Below are 19,098 nucleotides of genomic sequence, written 5' to 3' on the forward strand. Positions count from 1 at the left end.
CCCTGGAGTTTTCCTGCCCCAAATTCCAGAGCGTTTGCCCAGCAGTGAGGAACAACAGAGAAGCAGCAGCAGGGGAGGACATTCCTGACCAAATGCCAGCAATTTACTTCCATGTTTATCTGCAATTTGTATCAGAGTCCAGCTAAAGCACCAGGAATGCAGGCCCTGGGTGTTGGATCAGTCCTAGTTGTGGGTCTGTGTCCGTCTGCCCCAGCCCCGGGGCTGGGTGGGGGTGAGAACCCCCAGCATGGAATCACTTCTTCTTCATGTTCTGCAGGTGAGGTGCAGACACTTTCACCTTCCCGGGAATATTTCTTGACAAATCCGTGTCCTAGGAAACATGAAAGAAGAGAAAGTGACCACAGCAGGAAAGCATTTCCAAAGCCCTTCCTTGGCCTGGAGCATGAGTGTGATCCCTTTCCTTGGCTCTGGTGAGCACCTGGTTGGGAGAGAGGGGCACAGGACATCTCCAGCCTCAACTCCCAGTGCAAGCACCTCCCCCTGCCCCAGCAATTCCCACTCCAGACCCAGAGGGTTTCTTGGAAGATGCTGCTTTTGTCAGACGAGTGACAATGCAGGAACAAAAGGCCCAGTGCTACCACTGAGGCTCAGGTTCTGATGGTTCTTCCCAGCCTCAGCAGTACAGGTTTCCCAGAAAAGCTGGGAAGTGTCCCTGGCTAGGCTGGACGGGGCTTGGAGCAACCTGGGCTAGTGGAAGGTGTCCCTGCCCATGGAATGAGGTTTTTAAGATCCTTTCCACCCCAAACCATTGCAGGACTCTCAGACCTTCCCCAGCAGAACTGACACAGCACTGCTAACAAAAAAACCCAACAGGACACTCCATTTTGGCAGCATTTCCCCCCAAAATGGCACTTGTGGACATTCTGCTGCTGCTGCTGCTGCTTTGTACAAGAAAAATTGCAGCGAAAGCCTCACCTTCACGCTGCGGAACAGGTCCTTTTCTCGTGCACTGGCTTCTTTGGACTGCATAAAATTGTGCAAGGCGATCTTGGCAGCTGGAAAAAACACAGGGAAGAGTGAAACAGCTTGGAAAAGCAGGCTGGCTTCAGCAGGCAGAGCACAGGAAAGGATTCAGGGCTCTCAGACCATACCTTTGCCCTTCTTCTGCGTGCCTGGAGTGAGCTTGACTTTATACCTGCCCAAAGGAGAGGTTTCTGTAAATAAAACAAACTCTCACCACATCCCCTCCCAGGAAGGTGCTGCCACTCACTTGTAGTTGGTCATGGCTGTGTAGGGAGCACAGGTGGGGACAGCAAAGAGCAGGATGTCCTCGGGGTGGGGCTGCCCAGTCAGGGAGTCCAGCAGGGCCTCGCTGTCCTGGGGGACAAAGAGCTCCACTGGACCCAGGCCCTGTGCTCAGCCCTCCCTGTGGAGTCATGGGGCAGGAGGTGGGAATAGGTGGCCTTTAAGGTCCCTTCCAACCCAAACCATTCCATGGCTCCGTGATCACTTCACTGGCAAGGAATTGCCAAGCCAGGATTTGTGACTGATCCTCTCTGATCACTAAAATCACATCTTTTGCTGGATCTTACTCTGGGCCTCCCAATGGAGTTCCAGGGTCACCCAAAGCTTCCCCCAGCAGACACCGTTATCCTCCTCCACTAAGGAATTTAAAGGAATTCACTTATTGCCAGCCTTGGGCAACACCCAGAGCCTGTAATTACAGAAACATTTGAAGCAATTTTATATGTAAATAAACTTTCTGAACTAAAGAACAGCCTGCACTGCTCATTGTGTCATCCTCCAGCCCAGAGCCACCAAGGCAAAAACCAGGGGCAAACATCCATGGAGCCAGCTCTGGGTTTATGGAGGATGTGGAGATGAGCAGGGCAGGAAGAAAAGGAGGTTAATCATTAAAAATACAATTAAGGTGCGTTCAAATTCCTGGAGGGCTCCCACATGTCCCAGTCCCAGCAGGAACACAGCCCCCAGCTCAGCACTTACAGAACTGAGCATTTACCTCCAGTCCTGGCTGCTCCTGGTCCTGCTCCTCCTGCACACACAAACAGAGGACACATCAGGGCTTCAAAAGCCACAGAGCTGCTTCTTCCTCCCCCGTCCCCAATGAATTCTTTAATCAGCAGGCCCCAGAAAGCCCCATGCTCCCTGCAAAGAGAACGGAACTCGTTCCACAGCCAAGCTAAGAGCAGCACTTTGCTGTGGTGGGAGGGTGGAGTGTTTCTTCCCAAGCTCTAATTTGCCTGGCACACGCCAAGCTGGGAGGAGGGAGATGGGGCTCAGAGATACCAAATCCCAACAACAGGGCTGGGAGCTCGGTTACAGCTCAGCTGAGGGGGAGGTGTTGGATGAACGGGATCCTCGGGACTGCTCCGAGCCCCAGTTCTGGCTGTGCTGGGAGCAGGATGAGCACATGGATTGCTGCAGGGCTTTGGGCTGCTCTGGGAATCCAGTGGGCTCCCTGAGCCCTGGCAACAGGCACAGAGCTCTCCACAGTGCTCAAAATCCATGGGGAGCTGCTCAGCCTCCCAGGTGGAAAAGCTACACAGAGCCAGGAGAGCCCCTGCAAGGGACAGACATGGACAGGTGAGGAGAGGAGAGAGCTGCTCACCTTCCCCTCCTGCTCCTCACCTTCTCACCCTGTTCCTCATCTTCCCATCCTCCTGCTCCACCTTCCCATCCCACTCCTCACCTTCTCCTCCTGCAGCTCATCCAGGGCTGGCTCCTGTGCCTCGTGTAGCAGGATTCCTGCTGGGAGGGTCTCCTTGCCCCCTCCAGCCGCACGACGGGGGGCTTTGGTTTTCTGCTGTTGCTTCTTTGCTGCCTCTTCTTTTGTCTTCCCCTTCTTCCCTTTTTTCCCTTTGTCCTCCTTGGTGGAGCCTGCAGACTGTGGTGACACAGCTGGTCAGGGCTGGTGACCAGAGCCACCACACCCCTGGGAAGGCTCAACTCCACCCCTCACCCCCAGCAGCTTCATGATGAGCTCCCGATCCTCCTCATCCTGGTCCCTGTACTTCTCCTTCATCTTCTTCATTTTACTCTGCAGGAGGAAACACCAACAGCTTCAGAAATGACGACTTTTAGCAGAGTTTTGCATCCACAGCTGCTGACCCCACATGCACTTTCCTTCCCAGTATCCCAAACTCTTTCAGAGCAGCTCACCAGTAACCAAGGGACTGGTTCCAGTGAGCTCCGTGCTAACCCCCACCACCATCCTGAAACCACTCAAAGCACCACCACGAGCCTAAAACCACCAGGCAGCCATGGATGTCTGGGAGATCTGGGATTTCTGTCCACACTTCCATGCCAACAGCTCAGCCCAGGGTCTCCCTGGTCCCTGCCCACCTTCTGGCCCCGCTTGATGGGCTGAGGGGCTGGAGCAGCCTTGTGGCTGTTGGCAGCAGCCGGAGGTTGGGTCTCTGTCTCTGTCTCCTTCTGCTTCTCCTCAGGCAGCTCCGAGTTCTCAGAGTTGTTCTGCTGCTTCTTTTTCTTCATTTCTCTGAGGAGAACAACCACAACACCCTGCTTTGTTGTGACAGGAGAGGCTGCTGCTCTCCTGACAGTATTCCCACCCTGCTTCCCTGCCACAGGGATCCAGAGAACACTGGAAACAACCCCTTTCTCAGAAAAACCTCTTCAGCCCACAGTACACAAGAAACTGTTCCCAGCCAGCATTCCCAAAGGACAGGAGCAGGATCCCACCCTGGAAATGCAGGATGGACAATGGGCATGGATCAGCCCAGGCTGGGAGTGGGGACAGACGTGCCCTGTGCCCAGGACCTGGGCAGGGAATGGGGCATTTGCCTCGAGAAGCTGTGGCTGCCCCTGGATCCCTGGCAGTGCCCAAGGCCAGGCTGGATGGGGCTTGGAGCAGCCTGGGACAGTGGGAGGTGTCCCTGCCCATGGCAGGGGGTGGGATGGGATTTAAGCTCCCTTCCAAGCCAAACCATCCTGGAATTCTGGGATTCCCTGGAACACCCACTGGCTCTCACCTCCTCTCCTTGGCAGAGAGATGTCTCCGGCCCTGGGCCCTGCTGTCACTCTGGGGAGGGAAAGGCAGTTTAGAGCAGACCCTGCCCAGCAGCTCCCACTGCTCTGAGCCACCCATTGGAGCTGGGGTCTTACCAAGTTGGGCTCTTCCTCTTTGGGGATGATTTTCTGCAGGGATCTGTGGGGAGATAGAACAGGAGCTCATCAGCAGATGCAGGGCAGCTCACCATGGACACACCAACCACAGCCCAAACCTGGGCAGCTTGGCTGTAACACTTTCAGCTTTCTAGTGCTTGGCAATCCCAGCTGTGGTGACTGGAAAGGGCAGGAATCCTGGGATTCACTTTACCAAACATGCCTTAGCTCTCTGCCAGCTCCCCTCACACACACCAAGCACCGAACACAGCCTGGGCACCGAGGGAGCCCCGATGTGCAGCTGCCCACGCACACAGCCCCATGTGCACTCACTCCATGCCTCCTCCGTGCACCCCCCAAGGAATCCCAGGGACAACCGGGAGATGAGCTCAGCCCACAGCCTCACACAGAGCAGCTGCTCTGCACCAGCTTGGCACAGCACAGGCAGCTCAGGGCTCAGTGTCTCAGGTGTGAGCAGCCCTGAAAGGAAAACGAGGCAGCATTCCCACTGCTGAGCATGGAAAGAAGGGCTGGCAGCTCATCCCAGCCTTGTCCTGGCGGTGTTTTAGAGACCCTCAGGTGCCCCCAGCTGCTGCTTCTCTCACCTCTGGGACTGAAGGTGTGACAGGTCGATGGTGGTGTCTGGGTAATTCACCTCTTCCTCCTTCACTTCCCTCTTTGGCTCTGGATGATCCTCCTCAGATTCTCCCTCATCCTCCTCGGAGTCAGCCTCTGGAGCAGGAGTGTTCCCTCCTCCCTGCTCCAGCTCAGCAACGCCCTCCTCACGAGCACTCTCAGCTGTGGCTTCCTCACCCTCTGGAGCTTCCTCACCCTCGGCTTTATCCTCCTCACTGCTGCTGTCTCCTCCATCTGGGGCACACAGGGCAGGAAAACACAGAAACAACCAAACTGATCCATCATGGAATCCCAGAATGGTTTTGGTTGGAAGGGAACTTAAAGCCCATCTCACTCCACCCCTGCCATGGGCAGGGACACCTCCCACTATCCCAGTGGCTCCAAGCCCCATCCAACCTGGCCTTGGACACTTCCAGGGATCCAGGGGCAGCCACAGCTGCTCTGGGCACCCTGGGCCAGGGCCTCCCCACCCTCCAGCCAGGAATTCCTTCCCAATATCCCATCCCTCCCTGCCCTCTGGCAGTGTGAAACCATTCCCCCTTGTCCTATCAGTGATCCAAAATCTGGGATCGCCCAGACCCTGAAGGATGCTCCCAGCAGCACCCACAGCACCCAGTCCCTCCCACTGTACCTAAAAGCTCCACTTCCTCAGCCACCAGCTCACTGGCACTGCTGGAAACCGTGTCCAGGTCCTCATCCTGGACTTTGACCTTCCTCTCTTCCCGGTGTCTCCAGACACAGCTTTCATCCACCTAAAAAAGAGCAGCCTCTGTGTCAGGCCTGGTGATGTTCACAGAACACCTCGCTCAGCTGTTTCTTCCCTTTTTAACACTTTCTTCCATCAAAAAGCAAGAAAATGAAACCAGCTCATTTAAACCCGAGTGTGCCAACATCAAAAGTCAGGGTGACACACAGAGCTGCACTCCCAGATTCCCTGAACAAGCCCATGCTCCAAACAGAGCTGGGATAACAACCTGGGAGAGGCAGGAATGTCCAGAGTCTGTCTGAAATGCAGACAGTGCACACTGGGCTAAGACGGAAATGAAAGCAGAGTCATTATCAGCAAGAAGCCTTTTATGGGATTTATCCCAGTGGGAAAAGAAGTAATGGGGAATATACTGATAAGCAAGACGCAGAAAATAAGCCTCCTGCAGCTCAAAGCAAATTACAAAAGCCAGCAGGAGCTGCACGGGAACAGCTGTACCTTAAACAAGAAGCTGAAGCCCATCATCAGATAGGAAGGTGGAAGGAAATTCTTTTTCCCTGGAAAACAAAGGCAGAGTCTCATGAGGAGGTTTAGCAGCCATGCTGCAGGATGTACTTCAAAAACTCATTTTTATTAGAGGCTCTAGGCTACCCAAAAATTACACTGGGGCTGATTTTATCTCTGAGATGAGAACAGGAGAGCTCAGAAGCAGCTGAGTTAATGAACTTCTGCCCAGGGCTCAGCTCAAAATGCTGCTGCAGCTGCCTGATACTCAGTCTAAGCCATTCCCAACAGATTTCTGGGTCAAGAGTGGGATCTGCTGGCTGTTCACAGGGAGGGAGGGGGTGGCTGCCACTGCAGGACAGCCCAGCACCTTTGGGAAAACATCCCATTCCCACTGTTCCTTTGTGCCTCACCTCGGATCATGAAGCTCCCAGTAGTGAGATATTCTCCCGTGGGGGCAGTTTTAGAAACCTAAAAGAAAATCATGATAAACTGTAAAAAATTCTCTGTGACAGAAGGGCAGCATCAGGTACTAACAGCACCAGGAGAAACATTGGTTCAACGAGAGTTGAGCTCCTGGGAACAGCTCTGCAGGACTCCACATCCAAGGGGTTCTTCCTCTCCCTTGCAGGGAATTTTCCTAAGGAACGTTTCCATCCAATCACACCCCACACCAGCACTGTGTTTTAGGAGTCCTGGGTGAGTAACTCAGGAAACAAACCCCGGATATATCCAGGAGTACTCAGGGAATAAAACCACCATGACTTTGGTGTGATCTCCCCACTCTCACACAGAAGTTTGACCCACACCCATCAGCTCCTGTCTGTGGCCACATCCCAGTTCCCTGGGATGCTGTGGCTGGACAGCTCCTGCCTGGCTGTGCTCACCTGGCTGTGGGTGACCCACCAGGCGCTGGTGACCACGCGGGCGTCCCAGGCAGCGCTGTAGCACAGGGCCATGGTCCCGGCCTCCGTCAGCGTCCGCGGCGGGATGGGCTCACCTGGGGAACACCCAGCACACCACGAGCCAGTAAATCCTGCACTGCCCTAAGCCAGCCTGGGAGCTTCCCAGGAAGGACTGATTGGCATCCCAAGGGAAGGCACCGCCAGCTCCTGTCCCCAGGGTCCCACGGGTACCTGAGGGGTTCTTGATCACGCAGCTGGTGGCTCCGTGCAGATCCGCGTGCACGTAGATGTCCCCTGGGAAACAGGAGACTCCAGTCAGATCCACGGATCCCTGGAGCCAGGGAAGTCTCTAACATTAGTTGGAAATGGCTGGTCTGGCTCAAGGAGCAGGATGGGGACACAGAAGCCTTTTAGTCCATCCTTGTCCCAGGGAGAATCAGCTCCTCTGCTCCTGAGGAGAGCCCATCCAACCTGTTCTCACCTCATGGCACCACAGGGACTCCCATCACCAAAATTCCCTTTGATCCAAGGCCCAACTCAAGAACAAAGCAGAGAGACCTTCCCATGTCACTGCTGGACATTCCCAAAACTGGGAAAGAGGAGGGAAACCCACACATCCCCTCCATGGACCCACCTGGTTTGAGGTAGCGCTTCACGATCAGCTCGTTCTGCTGCTGATCCCTGCCAGCAATGACCAGGTAATTCTCAGAGCTGATGAACCACAGGAACTTCTCAAACCTGCCAAATTCCAGCAAATCCACGGTGTGAGAAACACCTGGAACTAACAGGACATTGCACAGGTAGCTTTTGATACCAAACTCAGAATATCCATCTCAGCATCTGCAATTTATGACACTGCAAATAGTTTCACTTCCATCCATAGGCCTGGGCCATAAAAACAAGGCATGGGACAGCTACAGCATCACTGGCAGTGAGATTGTGAGATGACACAAGAAGCACCATCACCACAGTCCTCCTACTGATTTCTATTTTAATAATTCAGTTATTAGGTGATTAAAAGCTTTGGGGTTTTGTTTCATTTGTTGGTTGTTTTTTTAAATCACAGAAGCCCAGAATGTTTTGGGTTGGAAGAAACCTTCAAGCTCATCCAGTCCCACTGGACCACACCCTTCCACTGTCCCAGGTTGCTCCAAGCCCCATCCAGCCTGGCCTTGGACACTTGCAGGGATGGGGCAGGCACAGCTTCTTTGGGTTATTATCCCTGGGAACCATTCTGGGATTCTCTGACTTTAGGCAGCAGCTGTAGGGAGACTCAATGCAAAGTGCAGTGCTCAGAAATCCGAAATAGCTCCACTTCTAAGCCAGTGAAGATTCATCCTGACACAGGACATGAGAGAAGGACGAGGGAGCTGTACTTGCCAATAGACCTTTCTGGCTTTCTGGATGGTGGTGACTGTCTGAACTTCCCTCAGGGTTTGCTTCGTCTTCTTCTCAGCTGATTTAAAAGCCTGTTTGGACAGAAAGCACCAGCACCATCCAGCAGGAATCACAAAATTCCCGAGTGAACACTGGGAAAGTTGGTAGGAAATGGCTCTGGACTTTATCACAGTGCAGGCTCCACCCAGCCCTGCTCCTGTCAGACAGCTGCCCTTAAAACTCCACCCCAGAGAGCTGCTCCCCAAAATGATCAGCTCTTGGATTGGAAGGATTTCCACTGATTGTCCACTCTAAGTCCTGGTCTGTCAGTATCTCCACCTGTTCTGAGTATTCCCAATGCTGCTGGTGGAAAAGGAGGATACTTCAGGGATCTGCAATCCTCCACTGAGCTCAAAATGTCAGGAATAGAACAACCCTGGCTGGTTGTTTTTCCCTTTCACATCTCATTAGGGCTGCTCAGACCAGGTCAGGATTTTCCACTTAGCAGTGGCAGGGATTTCCCTTTTAAATATCTTCTCGAATCCAAGGGAAAAAAAAAATACCTTTTCTGCAGCTTCCACTGTCTTCTGAGTTTTCTTGGCTGCGTGTCTTTTGTGATCGTAGTACCTGTGAAACACAAGTGTTTGTCCCTGAAATCCCAGCAGATCCACTCCTTCATCCTTATCCCACTTATCCCAGGCCTCTGCATTTTGTTCCATGTGCAGAATTTGACTCAATTAATTAAAAAATTCAATCAATGTGACAGCCACAGACCAGCTGCCCTGCACCAGTGGGTCTGGACCAGGGAAATTCCCATCCCAGAGCTCAGGGCAAGCTGCCATTTCCATTTTTAACTCTTATTTTTAACAAGATATCCCAAAGCCCTTCCTCCTGCAATATTATCACCAACAACTGCAAACACAGAGAAATTTCTACTACAAATCCACGTATTATCTAAAAAAAATCTTACTTTTTGGCATTGGCATAGGCAGACAAATTGAGATCAACATCAACCAACGAGGGTTTGTTTTTCTGAGGTTTCTTCAACTGTTTCGTTTTGTTCTTTTTCTTTTTTCCCTTTGGTTCTTCTGTTTCTTCTTTCTCTACATCAGCATCGTCCTCCTCCTCTTCCTCTTCAGATAACACATATGGGTTCCTAAAAACACATGGCATTAGATGATTAAGATAAGAGAACTGGTTAATTTTTAATCCTTGGTGGAGTGCGCTCTTAATTTAATTCTCTCAGAAGTTTGGAAAGGGTCCAAGGAGCCTCTAAACCCTTTTCACTGTGCAGACACAGGAAAGCCCCTCATTCCAACCCATTTATGTCTTGGAGTCAGCCAAAATTTGGAGGAAAAAAGAAAACAAGAGCAGAAGATAAAGAGCCCAATTTTTCCAGTCTAAGGAACCAACCAAAACCAAGTTTATTCTGTACATTTCTGAAAGTGAGGTAACTAAAAATTCATGGATTAACTTTGCCACGTCCCAGCTTTCACACCAAAACTTCTGGCTATAAAAAAGATATTTTGGTGTTTTTTTTTTTTTTTTAATCTCTAAGCTCCTGATCCAGTGTGAGATGAGGTTTTTACAGCCACTGGGCAGTGCACTCACCTCAGCAGCATGGTGATGTGGTTTGTCTGCAGCTTTAACTCTTTGATTGCCGTGGCCACGGGGTCCCCCTGGGCCTGGGCCTCTTTGACAATGGCCCCAATCTCGGTCCAGTCGATCTGGTTGGCCAAGGCACTTCTGACCACCTGGATGGCCCTGTCCACCACCTCCAGGTTCATCTCTATCAGCTCTCCTTTCAGCTTATCAGCTTCCTTAGGGAAAGGAGAAGGTTGGAGCCATTGGAGCTAAACACGTGCTCAGCAATAGTTTTGAATAAACGGAAGTAGTGGAGAAGAAATCCAAGATTGGATTGAAGTGGAATCTTGGAATCCAAGATTGGATTGAAGTGGTGGCCCAGGATAACATCCAACTCCAGTCCTGCCAATCCCTGAAGTGTTCCAGGCCAGGTTGGAGCTACCTGGGATAGTGGCAGGTGTCCCTGCCCATGGAGCTGCATGGGATTGAAGCTCCCCCCCAACCAAACCATCCCATGGTTCTGTGATTATGCATCTTGTTAATTAAAACCCCAAATCTGTCTTACCTGAGCCTGCTGGAGAGCTTCCAGTCTGTGCTCATGGTCCCTGCGGACATTTTCAAGTTTCTTCAGTGCTTGTTTTTCCTTTCAAAAACAAGATGGCAAAAAAACTAAATATAGATATAGATATAGATATAAACATAAACATAAATATAAATGGCATCAGGTAATCACTGCCAGAAGCAAGTGAAGCCTCAGGAAATCCGGGAGCCATCCCAGCTGCCCCAGTCCTGGATCAGGACACACCTGCTGCAAGGCCTTCAGATCAATCTTCTGCCCCTCCAGCTTGGAGTAGAACTCGTCTGTTGCCTGCAAGAGAGAATCAGGTTGGAGAATCTCCAGGCTGGCCTGACAGAGCAGGCAGAGCAGGGTCCCTGCAGAGAAGTGGCTGCAAAGCACTAAAAGAGGTGAGAGAGGCTGACACAACCTCCAGGAGCTTTCTCCATTTCCCTTCCCATTGGGATGAGTTCAGCAAGACACTCAGGGCTGTGTCTCACTGCAAACACACAGGTAAATAAGTGGCCAAACTATGGCCCATCATTTTTGCTAAGAAGTGATGCAAAAGAAGCTGCTTTGGTTCAGATTAAATGGTTGCACAGACAGATCTGTCTGCCCCGAATTCCTGCTGCTCCACTGGGTCAGTTAAAAACCCACAAAGACCCAGAATGCCTAAGAACAGCTCCTGGTGTTCCAGCTGTGCTTAAAGCACAAGATGAGGAAGGTTTGAGGCTGTTTAGATCATCAGAGGGACTGGGGACAAGGATGGAGGGACAGCACACAGGGAATGGCTTCCCACTGCCAGAGGGCAGGGCTGGATGGGAGATTGGGAAGGAATTCCTGGCTGGAAGGGTGGGCAGGCCCTGGCACAGGGTGCCCAGAGAAGCTGGGGCTGCCCCTGGATCCCTGGCAGTGCCCAGGGCCAGGTTGGACATTGGGGCTGGGAGCAGCCTGGGACAGTGGGAGGTGTCCCTGCCATGGCAGGGGTGGCACTGGATGGGCTTTGAGTCCCTTCCAGCCCAAACCACTCTGGGATTCTGTGATCAGTGAAGGAGATGACAGGAATTCAGCCAGGAAGCAGGGCAGGAACATGAAATGGGAATTCTGGAGATCAAGGTCGGGAACAAGAGGCAATTAATGATTCCAGATGTTAACGAGTGGAGGACCAGGAAGGACAACACCAAATCAGGGGCCTGAGGCTTTCAGAGCAGTAACAGGAAAAGTGTAAATGTGATGTCTGTCACAACTGTTTACTCCAGAGACAACTGAGATTCCAGCTCTCCACAACAAAGCATTTGGGATTCTCTGGCTGGAAACATCCACCTCCCTCACAGGTTCCACACTCAGCTCCAGGATCTGAGCTCAGGACACAGCACTGCCCAGCTGCAGCCTAAAGGCCCTGCTGGAGCTGGCCTTTTCTCATCAAACGTTTATCCATAAAATTAATCATCCCTTCCAAGGTCTCTGCTTTCATTAACAACCTCTGCACTACGTTTTAATTACTCTTTGTAGCAGCAGTCAATTAAAGCACTTAAGTACAGCATCAGCAAAAGCACTGTACCTTATTGAATGAGTCAAATTCCAAGTAGGGACATTTTGAATGTTGAGAAAACAAGAAAGGATGAAATTCCTCATATCTGTAAAATACACATTTGATATTATCACCTGAAAACTAATTTCTGTGATGCAGACTAGTAGAAAAATAAAGGGAAGAAATACTTCAAATATTTACGTGTAGATATCTTCTGCTGCTTTATCTGGTTCCAGGCTTGGCTTTTTCTCCTTTTTCTGGATAACATAACCCTGAAAAGATACAAAAATATCATTTTTGTATCAAAAAGATACCAAAAGGTCTAGGTGTAATCAGCATGAGACAGCAAATAATTCCAGCAGGGAACCTTGTGCCTGAGCAAATCCCTGCCCCACTGGCTTGTCTTGACTCCAATTTCTTCTGGAAAAAGAAGTGAACTTCTTCCAACCCTCAGGATTACCCCATAAATGCAGAGTCTATGTGCAGAATTTATTATAGAATTTATTAGTGTATTATTACAGTAATAAAGTAAATTATTACTTTATTATTATTTATTAAAGCCCAAGTGCAAATCTCCCAGGATTTACACAACCTGCCTGTGCATTATTTAATTGCTGCCCACCCCGTGGAAAGAAGCAATTTTTATTCCACATCACCACCTGACACCCAGGAATAAAATCCACGGCTGAGAACACCAGGAATTGCACATCCTGAGGAATTCCTGCTTGCCAGTTTAACTCTGCAATCCCAAATAACTGATAACCCTCCCCAGACCCACCTTTCCACTGAAGTTGTCAGTGAGGGCCATGTATTCTTCTGCTTTCTCTAGAGCTGAAAGAACTTTTTCAAGGTTTTCTAAAGAGAAAAATAAAACAGCAGAAATATTTCATCCCTGGTGCTTCACTCCAGCAATTATTGCTCATTTTAAACAGGAGTCTCGGCACTTGTTTTACACTTGGGAAATTTTTAATATAAAAACCTATTTAGGTGCTTTTAGGACATAATTATTCAAGTTTCAGGGGGAAAAAAAAAGACCACACAAATACCAGCACTTTATAAAATTAAAGCTGCAGAGGCAAAGCATAAAGCAGAAGCTGTGAGAAGTTATTTTTTTCAGCACCATAATCCAGTAGGAAGGAAAAAATCCTCTGGATTTATGGCAAATATAAAGCACACGAGGAAAATAAGATTGCAGGAAAATATTTTCTGATTTTATTACCCAAATCTTTGATTTCCCAATAAATGTAAAGCTGCCACTGTACCAAATCCCCAATGTTTCCTACAAATAAAGACTTTGATGTTAATTCTCCTTGTCAAACATCCTTTGTACAACCAGAACTCACCTCATGGGTGAGGTGGTGTCTCATGATAAAACCATTCATAATGTATAAAACCTCATGTTTCACCTCCAATTCATGCACAAATCAAGACTTTTAATGTAAACGAGGCTGGTCCTCAAGCTAAAAACATTTAAAAATAAAACCACATGGTCAGAACTATAGTTTTACTCACCTCTCTGGGAAAAAAATAAAACCCACTACACAGACATAAAAATCCCCATAGTTGTGGCCCAGCCTTTAAAATATTATACCTTTATTTTCCAGATGCTGATCTATTTTGACAGCTCCAGAAAATCCAGCTTCTATAAGGCAGTGCTCGATGAGAGTGGCCCCATAAGCTGTTAAAAAAAGAAAAGAAATAATAGATTATCTGTAGAAAATTTTCACAATTTGCATTTAGAAAAAAACCTGGACACAAGAGTGTGAGAAGAGTGAGAAGTACCAAAAATCAGGGAAAGGGCAGGAAGGATGGGTGGATTTCATGGGTGGATGAGGAGGAGGAGGTGAGAAACAGCCAAATTCCCACCAAGAGAAAAATTGTGGGGATTTTAGAGCAGAGCAGCTGTGCCTGGTAATTGGATCAGTAACACCATGGTGATGCCAAGGTTTCCTCCGTGATGGGATCAGAAATACCAAATTCCAGCATGGATGCAGCAAAACTGGGAGCAGTGGGGGACAATAATTAGCAATTATACAGTGTTATACAGTAATATTATTATTATTATTATACAGTAATAGCAATTATTTAGCAGACCAGGGTAGAGAAAGAGAGGGAAAACTGGTGAAAAAGAGAATGAAGAGATGGGGAAAGTAACACTTAGGTGTGATTTGAGCTGTTCAGGGAATTCTCTGCTTCATCAGCATTGCCAGGTCAGGAGGAAAACCAATTTTGTTCTGACCACCTCACACAAGACAGATTTGGTTCTGTGCTCAGGAAAACCTTTACACTTACAGCTCCTGTTTGGTACCAGGACGGTGCACAGTGCCCCAAACCAGAGCTCCACCAGAGCCACTCGCAGCAGCTCTCATCCCTGCAGCACCGTGGGCAGGCTCAGCTCTGTGCCGTGGGCTTGGAAACAATAAATGTCTGTTTCCCAAGGCAACCTGGGCTTGTGGAAGGTGTCCCTGCCCAAGGCAGGCGGTGGAATGAGATGAGCTTTAAGGGCCCTTCCAACCCAAACCACTCCAGGATTCTATGGTAAGTTATTCATATTTTCCAGCATGACATAACACACATTGATTGACCCCATTTCATCTTCTAACAAAGCCCAGTTACTTACGAAGGAGTGGGTTGAGAACCCTCTTCAGCTGTTCCCCTTTGGGTGCATTTGATATGATTTCAGTTAACCTGCAGGGGACAAGGGAGAGTTGCAATTCCAAAGAATAATGTGTTTTACAACAACAAAACAACACTGCAGTGCTTACAAGCTACAAAACATTTCCAGCCTTAAAAAAAGAAACTAAAAGTGGCCTGTAATACGTGAGGAACTACCCAAAGCTTTTCACAGCTCCAAGAAATTTGGGTTTATCCCGATAAATAACACCATTTAAGAGCTCTGAAATTGAAATTACCTGTCCAAAGTTGGCAGAGGCACAGCAGCTTTTGCACTGTCCACCGGGTACCGCTCCCGCACTGCAAACCTGACGTCGTCCGCCTCGTCCGTGCGGAACCTCAGGATGTTCAGGATGATGTACTCGTGGTCAGTGAGGACAACGTTCCCCTGGGAGCACAGGGACCCTCAGTGAGGCCACCCTCGTGTCCCTGCCTCGGGGGACGCTGCTGGAGCCCTCACTCACCCTGTCATACAGCTCCACAATCAGGTGATAGGCGGCCTCGTCGCTGCCGAACTGCAGGTCCACGATGCGGTCGATCCCCAGCTGGCTCACGCTCACCAACCTCCGCGTCTTCAAATGCTTCCGGCACTGCCAGGGGTGGGAAAGATGTCTGGGACATGCTGGAAACATCTGGGAATGGCTGGGCTGTAGAGCCCTCACGTGGCACCAACCACCTTCTATTGAATTCAAATATCGTAAGAACAAAAAAAGTTGGTTCCCGCCACACCTTCATTCACACCTTCATTGTTATAATTATAAATATAATTGATCCCAATTCTTAATGTTAAGACATTTTTTCCATGCTGTTTTTTTAGCTCAAGGGAGCAGCTAGTTCAAATTCCAAGAGTTTATTTTGTAAGAACTGGGATTATCCCTGTATCCATCTCTGCCGTGGAAAGCCACCCCACAGAATCTCTGCTGAGTCATTTCTGGCTGCAGCCAGGGGATAAGCAGATCCATGGGAGTCATCCCAAGCTGTATCCCCGTGGATCTACCTGTGGATCCACCTGCAGGAGCCCAGCCTAACAGCCTGGAGCAAGGTCTGAACCCCCAAAACCCAGGAGACTGAACAGAGGACTCTGTACCACAGGGTGCTGCATCCAGCACCCAGAAGTTCAGACAATCCAACTGGAATGACAAGGATTTTACTGGAGCAACATTCCAGGGAGGTCCAGAAGATATCCAGCAGCTTAGCAATAGTTTTTATAAATTTAAATATTCACTGTTTCAGGCACTGAACATCAACGGTGTGATCCTAAGTCCACGTCCTCCCTTGTCTTCAGCCATCCGCTGGATCAGGATTCACCGGGATAATCCTTCCCTATTTTCTTGTCTCCAAGGTCAGAACATGAACATTCCTTCCTGACATCCAGCCATTTTACCAAAACCCAAACTCTGGTGAGTTTACCTTCATGGCAAAGCTCGATGGCATCATGTTCTTTGGCCACTCAAACTCCGTCATGTGGATGCGTATCCCGGATTCCAGCAGCAGCGTGGCCTTGCAGTCCGGCCTGGGGGCAAAACAAAGGAGCTGGACCCCAAAATCCTTCTGGATCCCTTCCAAATGAGGATAGTCCGTGATTCCAAGTGGCACAGGAGCAGCCATCCCTCACCACCCCCCAGTCTGCAGGGTTTCACACTCCATATCCTATTTCCTAAGAGCTTTTTGGGTAAAAATTACTGCATTTTACCAAAGAACAGCAGAATTTCACTGGAAACAAGCCAGAAATTACTGCAGACAATTAACAAAATCTAGTTTTCACAGAGCATTTCCAAAGAATTTTTAAATAAAGATATTTAAAGCTCTTACTTCTGCAGGCGAATGAGATAGGTCTTGTTATCCACATCATAAATGTTGTTCACTCTCATTCCCAACAAGCTGCCAAAAGGGAAACACAGAATGCTTTGGAGAATCCAAAACACAACTGTCTGGAAAAATCCCAGTGGCAATTAAAGTACACAGAAAGGCAAGTTCTGATAAATTACCAAATTCTGATAAATTAGCAAGCTATATAAATCACCAAGCAGTAACCAAAAGGGCAGCAAAGGAAGACTGATGGAACAAGCTGGAAGCAAAAAACCACGCAGAGATGGAGAAACTGCTCTGAAGACACAGCAATTAAGAGAGGGAGAAAATTAGACGGAGAAATTTATATTAATGGAAAAAAACACAGAAAGCTGCCGGTTCCTGCCAGCCCTCCTCTTTGTGGCAGGGATGCAAAATGTACTGGTTGCACCAGAGCACCTTTGTGAGCACAGGGCACCAGTAATCCCAGTATGAGCACTGAACTGGCCTGGGGGGTGTCAGTCACTCCCTTCAGAGTGGGGCTGGACATGCGGAGTGCCCCGGACACCAGGAAGGGTCAGAGCTCCACAGGGGTGGGAGCAGCTTCCCAGCTGGGTGGGAGTTGTCCAGCCTGGAAAAGAGAAGGCTCTGGGGAGAGCTCAAAGCCCCTTGCAGGGCCTAAAGGGGCTCCAGGAGAGCTGGAGAGGGACTGGGGACAAGGCCTGGAGGGAAAGGACACAGGGAATGGCTTCCCAGTGCCAGAGGGCAGGGCTGGATGGGATACTGGGAACTGGGAATTCCTGGCTGGGAGGGTGGGGAGGCCCTGGAATAGAATTCCCAGAGAAGCTGTGGCTGCCCCTGGATCCCTGGCAGTGTCCAAGGCCAGGATGGACAGGGCTTGGAACAGCCTGGGATAGTGGAAGGTGTGCTTGCCCTTCCAGGCAGGGCTGGAACGGGACGGGGGATGGGTGAGGGGGTTATGCAGAGCCCAGGCAGGGCAGCGCTGAGGGGCAGAGCTGTGAGAGCAGGACACGATGGAGAGACAGAGCCCCCACAGCCCTGAGGCCACGGCGGGGCAGGGAAGCCGGGCCAGGACCAGGACCAGAAGGGGGAGCAGGGACAGAACAAGAACCGGGCCAGGACCAGGAGCAGGACCAGGACCCACGGGGCCGGGCCCCGCTCCCCGGGGCCGCACGGGCGGGGAGTGCCGGTACCTCTGCCGCAGCTCGGCGAGCACCGCGCGGATATCGACGGTGCTGAAGCGGGACTTCATGGCGCCGGTGCCGCCCGCCGAGATCCCCAGGTATCCCGGCTCCCGGCCCCTCACTAATCCCGGCTCCCGGCCCCTCACGGCTCCCGGCCGTCCGGGGCCACCCCGCGCCTGCGCCCACGGGCGCTACGGGTCGCACCCGGCGCCAATCCTCGGCGCTTCGCGACCGCGCATGGGCCGAGCCGGGCGGGGCGGTGCCGCGCGCGACCGAGAGGAGGCGCTGTGAGCGCGGGGGTTCTGAGCGGGCGGGCAGCGAATGGGACCCGGGGGTGACAGAAAAGGGTCCGAGAGTGACGAAAAAGACTCCCGGGGTGACAAAAAAGGGTCCGCGGATGACCAAAACGGGTCAGGAGGTGGCAGAAAAGGGTGTGCGTGTGACCGAAGAGCCCCGGGAGAGAGCGGCAAAAGGGGGCAAAAAGGGAGGGTGCCGTGTGGGACTGAGTGGTGCCGGGCTGAGGGCGGAGCGGCAAAGGGGGTCCCGCGTCTCTCTGTGTTGAGCGGGGGAAAGGAGCCCACGCGTGTCCGTGTCGGACAGCAAAGGGATCCCGCGGGACCCCTTGGGGCAGCGTTTGTTTGCATGTATTGTTGGAGGGTGGGATTTGTGGTGGAGATTAGCGCGGCGCTGTGTGTTTTGAGGGAGCGGGTCGGGGTGCGGTGCGTGTTCGGTGTCAGCAGGAGGCGGTGTTTGCGTGCGGGCGGGTGAGGGCAAAAAGGGGGCGAGCGTTGGGTGTTGGGTGTTTTTTGTGGCGTGCGGCGGCAAAAGGGGAGCCCGCGTGTCTCTGTGTTGCCCAGGCTACGCTGCAGTGGCTATTCACAGGCGCGATCCCGCTACTGACCGCCACGGGAGCTTTGACCTGCTCCGTCTCCGACCTGGGCCGGTTCACCCCTCCTTAGTCAACCTGGTGTCCCGCAGCTCCCCGCGGGTCACCATATTGATGGCGGCCTTAGCTTGGACGCCCGCTCGGCACAGCGCACGGCAGCCCAGAACTCCTGGGCTCAAGCGATCCGTCGGGCTCAGCCTCCCCGGCAGCTGGGACTACAGGCGCGCGCCACCGCGCCCGGCGCTGCCAGCCCGCTCCGCCGCCGAGATGGTTTGTGTGGAGCCCGCCCCGCTCCGCCCCCGGCTCGCCTCCTGCTGCTCCTGCTCCTCCTCCTGCTGCTGCCCCGCCTCCCGGTCCTCCTCCTGCTGCTCCTGCTCCTCCTCCTGCTTGTCCTGCTCCTCCTCCTTCTCTTCCCTCTCCTCCTTCCCTTTCGCTGTCTCTTCCACCTTCTCTTCCTTCTCCTACTTCGCCTTCTCCTCCTCCTTCTCGTCCTCTTCTTTCTCCTCCTTATTCTCCTTCTCTGTTTCCTTCTCTTCCTCTTCTTCCTCCCCCTTCTTCTGCTTCTCATTCCTACCCTTTATACTTTTTCTCCCTTTTCCTCCCTTCCCCTTTCTCCTTTTCTTTCCCCCTTCCCATTCCTTCT

General features: G+C 51.2%; 1 protein-coding gene across 3 annotated transcripts; it reads right to left on the bottom strand.

Moving 5' to 3' along the window:
* Positions 1 to 81: 81 nt before the first annotated feature.
* Positions 82 to 17,759, bottom strand: NEMF (nuclear export mediator factor). Of its 3 annotated transcripts, XM_048306602.1 has the most exons (33): positions 17,579 to 17,759; positions 16,389 to 16,457; positions 15,987 to 16,089; positions 15,041 to 15,166; positions 14,816 to 14,964; positions 14,524 to 14,591; positions 13,495 to 13,581; positions 12,682 to 12,758; positions 12,105 to 12,175; positions 11,934 to 12,009; positions 10,622 to 10,684; positions 10,382 to 10,459; positions 9,844 to 10,052; positions 9,203 to 9,388; positions 8,796 to 8,859; positions 8,236 to 8,324; positions 7,490 to 7,593; positions 7,087 to 7,149; positions 6,838 to 6,950; positions 6,364 to 6,421; positions 5,945 to 6,003; positions 5,372 to 5,492; positions 4,710 to 4,974; positions 4,105 to 4,147; positions 3,972 to 4,021; positions 3,325 to 3,478; positions 2,942 to 3,019; positions 2,672 to 2,866; positions 1,982 to 2,014; positions 1,232 to 1,338; positions 1,113 to 1,156; positions 937 to 1,016; positions 82 to 331 (listed from the first exon to the last, which is right to left on the bottom strand). In XM_048306602.1, exons 1-33 carry the CDS (start codon positions 17,635 to 17,637, stop codon positions 254 to 256), a joined length of 3,219 nt encoding a protein of 1,072 aa, XP_048162559.1. In that variant the 5' UTR covers positions 17,638 to 17,759; the 3' UTR covers positions 82 to 253. The 3 variants fall into 3 exon arrangements, with proteins under 3 accessions (XP_048162559.1, XP_048162561.1, XP_048162560.1); XM_048306604.1 differs by lacking the exons at positions 82 to 331; positions 937 to 1,016; positions 1,113 to 1,156; positions 1,232 to 1,338; positions 1,982 to 2,014 and adding an exon at positions 2,021 to 2,127; XM_048306603.1 differs by lacking the exons at positions 82 to 331; positions 937 to 1,016; positions 1,113 to 1,156; positions 1,232 to 1,338; positions 1,982 to 2,014 and adding an exon at positions 2,134 to 2,542.
* Between the last annotated feature and the right edge of the window lie 1,339 nt (positions 17,760 to 19,098).

This window comes from Corvus hawaiiensis, chromosome 6 (assembly GCF_020740725.1).
Source record: "Corvus hawaiiensis isolate bCorHaw1 chromosome 6, bCorHaw1.pri.cur, whole genome shotgun sequence".
Taxonomy (NCBI): Eukaryota; Metazoa; Chordata; class Aves; order Passeriformes; family Corvidae; genus Corvus; species Corvus hawaiiensis.